The 8,455-nt window shown below is 38.1% G+C and overlaps 1 protein-coding gene across 1 annotated transcript; it reads left to right on the top strand.

Annotated features, from left to right (window-relative positions):
• Positions 1–24: 24 nt before the first annotated feature.
• On the top strand, positions 25–7,577 carry PEX7 (peroxisomal biogenesis factor 7; the record flags this gene model as incomplete). Its single annotated transcript, XM_010285226.1, has 5 exons — positions 25–205; positions 1,014–1,071; positions 2,595–2,745; positions 7,085–7,162; positions 7,469–7,577. Coding segments are annotated over exons 1-5 (577 nt in total), but the record flags the coding sequence as incomplete, so codon positions are not given.
• Positions 7,578–8,455: the final 878 nt, after the last annotated feature.

An 8,455-nucleotide genomic window follows, 5' to 3' on the forward strand; every position in this document is an offset into this window, starting at 1 on the left:
GGGGACAGAGGGGGATAACCGTTAATGTACGTCGCCGGCGGCGGCTCCTGGCGGGAAGTCTGGGTGTCTGGAACGTCAGTCAGCGTCTGTAAAAGTGTTTTGGGATTTCCCTTCGTGTTGCTTTTGCTTTGTTCGGGTACAACGTCTCGTCTCTGTCAGCGGGCTGGGGTTAGCGTGGCGCCGGCCTCGGGCCCCCGCTTGTCGGGTTTCCCGCTGAGGAACGCACAGACCCGCTCTTCTGGGGGCGTTTTTCACAAAACCCTCTCAGAGGAGTACTGATTTTATCGGGTGGAAAATAAATATTGTAGTAGAGACATACACAGTGTGAATGAAACGTCTGAAATTTTTTTTTTCTCCTTAAAATTTTAACTATTTATGTCTCGGTCCCTGAGTGCTCATGCAGGCCCTGCAGACTCCCTGGTCCCACTGAAGAGGCAGGCTGGACTTGTCTCCTCATTGGGACCATTTTCATTTCCAGTGGGAGTATTGCTCCTGAAAGCATTCATTTTAAATAAAGTTTCTAAACGTGGCATTGCTTTGACAATATCCCATATTGTGAGAGCAGTACCCGTGTGTGTACTGAACTGATTTGTTTCATTTCTGGTGAGCTGTGTGTGTATTACTAAATTCAAGGGGAAGAAAAACTGTTACGTATGCTGTGTTACCAAAAAGATTAAAAGGAACCCCATGCAGGTGTGTCTGTAACATGAGGGTCATGGGGAAAACGCATCTTTGTCGTTTAGAAGCAAGTTGTTTCTTTTCCAGCCTCACCTACAGATATACTGGAGTGAAAACAACAAAAAAAGGGGGCACCCAAAAAACAATCTGATATAACTAATTTACTGTTTTAGAGAACATGAGACAAGAAGATGTTTATTTATTCAAATAATTGTTTGGCCTCTTAAACTTCAGATGCTCTTTGTATTTGTACATTGTAGCTACCTCAGAACACAGTACTTCCTTTTGGCATGGGGGAGCTAGTTGTGATGTTTTGATTTATTTTGCTGGTTTAGGTTGTGGAACTCTGGCAGTGCTGGAACAAAATGAAGCTGGGATTGTTCTGCTCAGGAGGTAACATAGGTTTATGTTTTATTTTTGCAAGAGGAAAACTTACTATGTACCTGTGAGTACAAGACACAACCCCAATATTTTGGGTTATTGTTAGTAATAAAAAGTATTGTATTCATGCTATAGTGTCTACTGAACTCTCTTTCTATTTATGTACAAATGAATGTATCTGTATTTACTTACAAATGATAAGTTTACATTGCATGGATTTTGTTAATCTGGATTACATCTTTTCTGTGGTGTAAATCATACAGTTTTTATAGAAAACTGACAATGTAAATTAAAAGCAGCCTCTCTGCCCTAGTTTGAAATGAAAAGTTTTAGCTTTTTGGGAACAGTGCATTGCTACCTAAATTTATGCCATTATGGTTGCCTTATACTGCAAATAGAGCAGGAAGCTGCGTTAAGTCATGGAGGTCCTCCCTAGGAGATCCAATATTCTAAGGGTTTGAGAGGAGTTTGATTTGCATTCTGGATGGGAGGAGGAAAAAAGTTAGGAAAGAGGGCATTAATACTTGACTATTAATGACCTAAAATTTTTCTAAAGAAGGTTTTGAAACAGCAATTGTTTAGATTAAGAGGGATGAAATAGAAATGCTTAACAAATAGTCATATTCAGAGAAACTGTTTTTAATTCATCATTATAAAGCAAGACTTTTTGAAGCTGTTCGACACACTGTTAGTTCTGCTAAGTGCTCTGGTTTAGTACTGTTCATTTCCATGTTTCCAGAGATTCCACTTATTTTGTGCTAGAAAGTCCTGTAACTTCCTGAGCCGTAAGCTGTTGTCATTTTCTCCATTGAAACGTTCTGTGTGCATACCTTTCCCTCATCATTACTGCAGGGTGCCATGAAGTTTAACCTGAGCTTAGCTGAACCTTCAGTGGAAAGGGGGTAAATAAAATTCATATTTACCATCAGATAACAGCACGGTCATTGATAGTTGTTGCAGAGCAACTAATATATAGTATCAGATCTCATATGATAAATCGTTGGTGTGTTGAAAGCCCTTTTTAAGGGAGTGGAGGTCTTTAATATGTTCATGACTATCTTTCTGTTGGTTTTTCATTGTGACTCAGCTTCCTAATGGTGGTGTGAATTGGATAGAGCTCTGCCAACGCAAACAGTTTTACTTCTTTCTTTACGACAGTTGTTACAGACAAAGGGCTTCTACCTCTGTAGCAACCTCTTCGAGAAACCATAGATCAGACTGAGACATGTGGTGCCTTGGTCTCTGTTTGCCTCTCAAGTTTAAAACTGAAAACTGATTTCGTTCTCTGTGTGTGGCAGGTCGTTGGCTCATTTATGCTTTAACTTAATCAACCTATTCTGGCATACATTTGTAAAAGTTGACATTATAACAAGTAAGTTACTTGTAAGGAGATTTACTGGAAACTCAAATATATAAAAATACTGTTTAGAATGGTACAGAGGGTCATTTAAAGAAATACTGTCTTTGCACGTAACTAGTCCAGACTTTTATGTCACGATTTCTCATGGACAAATATCTTCATTGTTCCAATTTAGTTTTGACTGGAATGATGGCCTGTTTGATGTGACCTGGAGTGAGAATAATGAACATGTGTTGATCACTTCTAGCGGAGATGGATCTCTGCAAATCTGGGATACAGCTAAAACCAAAGGTCCGCTGCAAGTCTATAAAGAGCACACTCAGGAGGTAAACTAGGCAAACGTGAAAAATTTAATAGGCGATCTAATGTTTGAATTATTAAATATTTATTTGTGGACTTATCAAGTGAGTTATGTTGTCTATTTTTTAACTTTGTTTTGATCCGTGGTTTGAATTATAACTTAATACACTTTATATTCAAAATAATGTTACCCATTGTACATATTCATATGTACATTTGTATGCTGTAGTAAATACTGCTTAATTACATTAATATATTCAGAAATAGCGTTTGTGGTTTCTTATAGGCTAAGTAATCATGGTGTTGTATGAAAGTACAACATTTTTGGAAAGCATTATTGAATAGGTCTAAATCAGACAGCTGATGTATATAGCAGTGTTATCCTTGAGAATATAGGTGATATACACTATATGCAGATCCTTAGGACTTCTGCCGCTTGTCCTTCTCCATCCTAGCATCTGTAAGGTCCTACTGAAGTAACAGTAGTCAAATATTGGGACAGCATGTCTGTTTTTTTAGCCTTGGTTGGATCTTAAGATCTTAGTTTCTTCATGCAGTTCAATATGGGTAGAGAAAAAATGTTGTATTCATGTTCATAAATGTATTTGCATATTTTAAAGGACATTTGTGCTTTAGTATATTTAACTTCCCCCAAGTGATTTTTCTACATTCCCCCCTCCCCCCCTTTTTTTTTTCATTCTTTCCTTCTAACTCTCAACTCACTTCCGTCAAGTCTTTGAACTTTAGATGCTTTTCAGTTTTAGCCTGGATTACTGGCACTTTATCTAAATTACATACATCTGAATAAAATAACCTAGTGGATATGTAGCCCATAAAAAATGGAGAGAATCCAGTTTTATATTCGCAAAGACCTCAAGTTGGGGGTTTTTTTTTCAGATATGAAGCACAAAGTTAAAAGCTGAGTGACTGCAGTTACATGACAGTCTGTCTTCTGTACCTTATTTCTTTGTAATTTTGGTACTTTAATACATACACTATGTAAATAATTTTGAGAGATGAGTTTGTAGTTGTGTTCAGGATTTGATGATAGTATTCAAAGGCTGATGGTAATAACAGAAAGACGTAGGCAAAGCAGAATACCAATTTTTTTTTCCTCTATCATTTTCTTATTGAAATTCTGTCCATAAGTTTATTTTGGTTCTGCTACACCATCTGTTGTTTGTGAAGTAAACATTTCTGTGTCCAAGTCTTAGTTTAGCAGGTAGCATGGGGAGGTGGATGCATTCAGCCATGAGTTAGAAAGACAGTATAGGAAACATGGACTGAGTTTATTGTGGGCTACGAAAGCTTTGTATTGATTCTTTATAAACATGCATTAAGAGGATATATCTCAGCGGGAGTATACCTAATAGTTTGTAGTAAACACTAGCAGACAGTGGTCTTTAAAATGATTGACTACCTTCCTAATCCTTAATCCCTGTCTGACATTTCTAATGACAATTTTGTCACTGCATTTCATAGTATTTCTAATGCAAGGTTGACAGGGATCTGTTTCTTGTTTTCTAAATGAGATCATTGTCCCTCCTCAAAAAGAATGTGCATTTTTAATTTAAAAGTGTGTCTTTATTATCAAAGGACAATGAGTTTTATTCCAGCACTAACCAACTGCTGAATCTCATGAATAAATTAGTTTAATTTACTTTAATTTTGATGAAGTCTCTCCGGAATGTGAGACGATAGAATGCTTGAAATAAATTTGTCTTGTAAAGTGAGCCTAAGCATTTATGTTGAACTGTTTTTTATGGTTTCACATCTTTTTTATAATCTTTTCATCTTGCCTGAGGCATTTCTTGCTGCTGTTTAGGCATAAACTAGTATTAATCTATTTTAAAATTGAAGATAAAGCACTAAAAGATTAACAACTAAGGTTTATGCTATGCTATTAGTCTTTCCCTGTTGCTCAACACAGCTTCTGTTGAAGAGCCTGTGAATTTATGTTGGATGACAGCATGACAAGGAAAGAAGAATAAAAGTGAACCTTACTTGGTTCTCCACACCACCTTCTTTTCATTCTCTTCCTGTTACCTGAACTTATCACATGCCAAATGGAAAATAGCTCTTGCTTTTTCCAAGCCTGTTGTCTGTTCGGTTTGTAATTCTTGCCCGAAGGAGAATTTGCACTGGTCCCACTGCCTCTGATGCAGCTGCAGAGTGCTGGGCAGTCCCAACCATGTCTGCTGTATGTACACAGATCCGTGTCACAGCACGTGTTCGGCACATCTATGTGCTGATAGCTCATGACTGAGCTGTAAGCCATATGTGTGCTTTGCCTTATCTGCGCAGTAGATCTGGCACATCCTAAATATGTGGGGCACGGTGAATTGTGTGACACAGGTGCATATTTCTCAGAGATGTATTTCTTCCTGGAAAACCTTGGACATGAATATGAGAGCCAAACACTTCAACTGAGCTGACTTCATAGGGCTGTTGTGTGAAAGAGGCATACTAGTAGTGATACATTTAGGGGCATTTCCAAACAGCAGTAGCTTAGGAGTTGAGCACAGGCTATCACACAGATCTAGGGGAAAGAGAGAGGCTAATGTTTGTGAGGAGCTTAGGAGCCACTTTGGAGAACTGTGATATCTTCCATCCTTAAAATGTGAGCAGGTACTTGTATGTCTCCTTTGTTGTTACTTTAATAGGAGGGGTCAGGTTGAAAGGGAGGGTGTTTTAATGAGCTGTAGTACTGGTAGTTAGCTGACAAAAGTAGAAAAGCAAAGTGTCATGGTTTGGAAAAACAAAAGAATTACCTTTCAGTTTGTTATTTGTCTGAGTGTCTTGTACATTTGTGTTATAAGCTCCTGGAGGAAGGGAGCTTGCACAAAATAATGCCAGAGCAATATGCCTTTCAGTATATATGGGAAGCAGGACACTGTAAAATAAGAAGGAAAGCTGCAGATAATGCACTTTGTTTTTCTGTGGCCAGTGGTTGCCTTGTGTTTATGGGAAATAAGCAACTAGATGAAAAACAGTTAATTTAAGCTGGATCTAGCATAAACTGCAATATTTCTTAGGAAGGAAAATGCTCAGAAGTAGCTAAATGATACGTTGATTTCTTTTCTCACACATATGGACACTTCCCATGGAAGACTTTGGCTTTTGCTGGATTTTGACACAGGTCCAAACATTTTCACCTTCAAAACAGTGTTGCTGTCATTTAATGCACAATTCCATCCAACCAAGAGAAACACAGCATCTAGTATGTTGACTCGTGGATTAGATCCAGTGCTGTGTTAGAACCAGATTGTCCCAGCTGGAGTACAAACCCTTGGTGGTTAGTGGCTCAACTGTGAGAGCAGTGCCACCTACTACTGGTGGCCATGTTTGAGAAGTGTCGTGGAAGGTCTGAATGGGTCAGGAGGTGAAGCAAATAAGCTGTTTCAGATAATATTTATCCACCTGAGCACTGAAATGGTTCATGTCCCACTGCATGTTATTGAGCCATTTTGGTGTGGGGTAAAACTAGACGGAACAGAATGCATTTTCCATCATGTAGATGAAGATGCAGTGCATCTCAAGATGAAAGTTGTAAATGTTCTTGAGACTTAGAGATTTGAAGATTTGAAGTAATTTGGAGAACTACCTTAGAGTGTTCATTTTTGCTGAGGCAGCAGAGCTGAAAAATCAGCAGTGAAGGATGGAGTTAAGGTGTCCTCTGTCAAGGCAGGAACCAAGGTTAGAATAAACTGTTAGAGAAGAGGGAGCTTATTTAAACTACACGAAGAAGAGAAATTTCTTAATAGCTGAAATGACTAGTCATGAGGGAAGGTGAGTTTTTAATTTTCTTTGTTTGAGGATATGCATGGTAAAAAAAAAAGTGTCATAGAACCTGGATAAGATGAAAATCGTGAGTATTTTATGGCATGTATTTCTTATGAGTATTAGATAACATAAAAAAGCATTTGTTGTTAGTCAGCTAAAACCTCAAAGTCAGCTCCATAGTCAGCTCTGAAGAGAGATGACATTTACATTGCTAGCAATTTGAAACTATAGACATTTGAATAAAATTGGATCAGAGATAAGAAATCAGTCTGAATTACGGCTTTTTACAGTGGTAGAAACTTCTGGTGATGGTGGGTCTATGTGGATTTTGCTACAACTCCCCCCCCCCCTTTTGGCTGATCTTTACTTTTTTGGATACTTTTCTGAACCTATATGTACCTGTAATGACAGACTGAGATGTTTAATTTTTAATTTTTTTTCAGGAAAATGGCATTGTTGGCAGCTTTGTGGTGCTTGAGTGGTGTGGGTTTTTAGCTGATGAAGATACTATCTGCAAATCCAAGTCTATTTTGTGAAAATTTGGCTTGCACTTTCTAAACTAGGCTGTTGTATCATTTATAGGCATATAGTGTTGACTGGAGCCAAACTAGAGGAGAGCAGCTAGTGGTGTCTGGTTCATGGGATCAAACAGCCAAGCTGGTATGTTGGTTTTCTGCTGAAGGTGAAAAATGTGATTTGTTTTGGATCTGATAGTTCTTTGTGTTAAGAAACAGCATTGATTAACTTTCCTCTTTATTTTTACACTGAGGCTGAAATTCTGCTTTAACTGAGATACTGCTTTATCCCTCACTTGATATTAGTTTAAGTATACAAATGCTTTTCATGATACATGGTAAAAAGAAGTTCATTTAGTCCTTTCTATATGTAAAAAGCTTTTTAATGTGTGAAACCCTTTCCTTTCTTATTGCATGTATACCTCAACAGTTTTCTTTTTACTTTATTCAGTGGGATCCAGCTGTGGGGAAATCATTATGCACTTTTAAAGGCCATGAAGGGGTCATTTACAGCACTATATGGTCTCCACACATCCCAGGTTGTTTTGCGTCTGCTTCAGGTAAACGTGATGGTAAAGGGATTCTTGCAACAAAAAAACCCTTGTATCTTATTGAATTAGTTCAGCACTTTGTCCAGCAGATGGTAGTATGGGTCATACATAAAAATGGAAGAAGGAAGATAAACTTACTGCTGCAGCTGGATTTGTAGGTTCTGTTACAATCTGTAAATTATCCTCTTGGTCATTTAAACAGGGATGAGCAGTTTTCTAGCAGACACTTCAGTGACCTTGTGGCATTTTTTTCTGTTATTTTATGTAGAGCTCTTCTCTTCGCCTCACTCTTGTTATTGAATGCTAAATCATGTTATATGCTTTGTGTTCTCACTTTTTTTTTTCACATTATCTCAAGTGTCAGTAGACTGTTAGCTCTGTGAGAAACATAGTCAGTTCCCGCTGAAGTACTACTGCTTAAATACTGATGGAGATCTCTATGCCTTGTTCTTTGGGAAAAGTAATCATTAATTTTTACTTTTCTGCTTTGGCCAGTGCTATGAATCTTGCTGGCCAATACAGTCATAACTGAATTGGGTGTACCTAGAGAGACTGTATGGTGAGGTGTCAGTGTTTTCCAAACACTGCTCCTGCTCCAGAGGCACAAGGACAGCTGTGGAGTGAGACCTATAGCCTAACTGCTGAGGGGTGCCGTGAGCCATGGAGTTTGCTTGCAAAATAGAGGAGCAGTAAGACACTGCCTTAATACAAATATTGGTAGATTAACTCCAGTGGCTTAAATTTACCTAATTTCAAGTCTGTTGGACTTCTGTACTGATTTAAATATAAATTGTTTAGCTCTTACATCAAGAGGGCAAGCAAGTATGAGTATGTTTTCCTGTTACTGAAGAATTAGACAGTGAGTACACAGATACTGCCTTCCCTGT

This window comes from Phaethon lepturus, unplaced genomic scaffold (genome assembly GCF_000687285.1).
Source record: "Phaethon lepturus isolate BGI_N335 unplaced genomic scaffold, ASM68728v1 scaffold53954, whole genome shotgun sequence".
Lineage (NCBI taxonomy): Eukaryota > Metazoa > Chordata > Aves > Phaethontiformes > Phaethontidae > Phaethon > Phaethon lepturus.